The 1,144-nt window shown below is 49.8% G+C and overlaps 1 protein-coding gene across 1 annotated transcript; it reads left to right on the top strand.

Annotated features, from left to right (window-relative positions):
- Positions 1 to 14: 14 nt before the first annotated feature.
- Positions 15 to 800, top strand: Pmar_PMAR010866 (hypothetical protein; the record flags this gene model as incomplete). The annotated part of the gene is made up of 1 exon (XM_002786860.1): positions 15 to 800. One exon carries the CDS (start codon positions 15 to 17, stop codon positions 798 to 800), a length of 786 nt encoding a protein of 261 aa, XP_002786906.1.
- Between the last annotated feature and the right edge of the window lie 344 nt (positions 801 to 1,144).

The raw sequence follows: 1,144 nt of genomic DNA on the forward strand, positions 1-1,144 counted from the left end.
TCAAGCTCACCATCATGGATTTCCTTCCTAAGTGCCTCGGACCCCTTCCTCAGAACGCTGCCGACTACTGCGACAAGTACATGAAGCAGCATGGAATTAAGTGCTATTATGGCATGAAGTACGCTCCCAAGGAGGAGGGCTTCTTCGAGAAGATTGGCCTCACTGGCGAGCCTGACTGCACTTTCGTCTGCATTGGCACTAAGTCTTCCAACTGGTTCATGCCTAAGGAGTGCTTGACTGGCTACAACCCCTTGGAAGAGGACAAGAAGGAGAAGGACCCCAAGAAGCGCGGTCCCGGTGGCGGAGGATGGATTCACGTGAACAAGCATTTGCAGGTCTACAAGGTTAACGAGGATGGCTCTCAGTCCCTCTGGGGTAACGGTCACATCTTCGCCATTGGTGATTGCAACATGGTCCCTGAGCTTCCCCCGATCCCTAAGATCTCTTATCCTTCTGAGGAGCAGGCCGCTCATGCTACCAAGAACATTAAGATCTTGGACCACCTCGAGCATAAGGGTAAGTCCGTTGGCGGCTGCTGCGGGCTCGGTGGTGCCAAGGACCTCGTCACTACTTGGTGGCCTTGGGGTGCTGGTATGTTCGCTACTTCTCTCGGACCTAACAAGGCCTGCTTCGTTTTGGGTGCCAAGTCTGCTCCTGGCACTGGCCATATGGTCCTCTGGGGCAAGCTCTCTGCCATCCAGAAGGGTCTCATTGAGTCCACTAAGGTCAACGAGAACAAGCGCGGCATCATTGGCAGTTGGGGTTGGCATTTCGTCCATCATACTCCTTTCATGAACTAGATTTAGTTTCTTGGAGTCCTCTTTTGAGTAGCTGTCCGTATGTGACTAACTTTGCTCGCATTTGTTATAAGATAACTGTTCCTTCTTTCGTGAGCAAAAGCGATATATTGAGTTGTATATGAAAGGGTTTGTGGTGAAATCTGCATCACATTGAAGGGAGAATCGGGAAGATGCCATATGTGATACTATTGCTACAAGTTGGCAGTACGTGGTCTCTCGTAGGCATGTGGAGCGAACACACTCAATGTAACATGCGACCTCAAACGAAAGTGGTCTGTTATGAGCAATTTCGATATATGCACGTGCAGAAGGTTACATCTCGGTAGCAAGTGTATATAAAAATG

This window comes from Perkinsus marinus (assembly GCF_000006405.1).
Source record: "Perkinsus marinus ATCC 50983 genomic scaffold scf_1104296930516, whole genome shotgun sequence".
Lineage (NCBI taxonomy): Eukaryota > Perkinsozoa > Perkinsida > Perkinsidae > Perkinsus > Perkinsus marinus.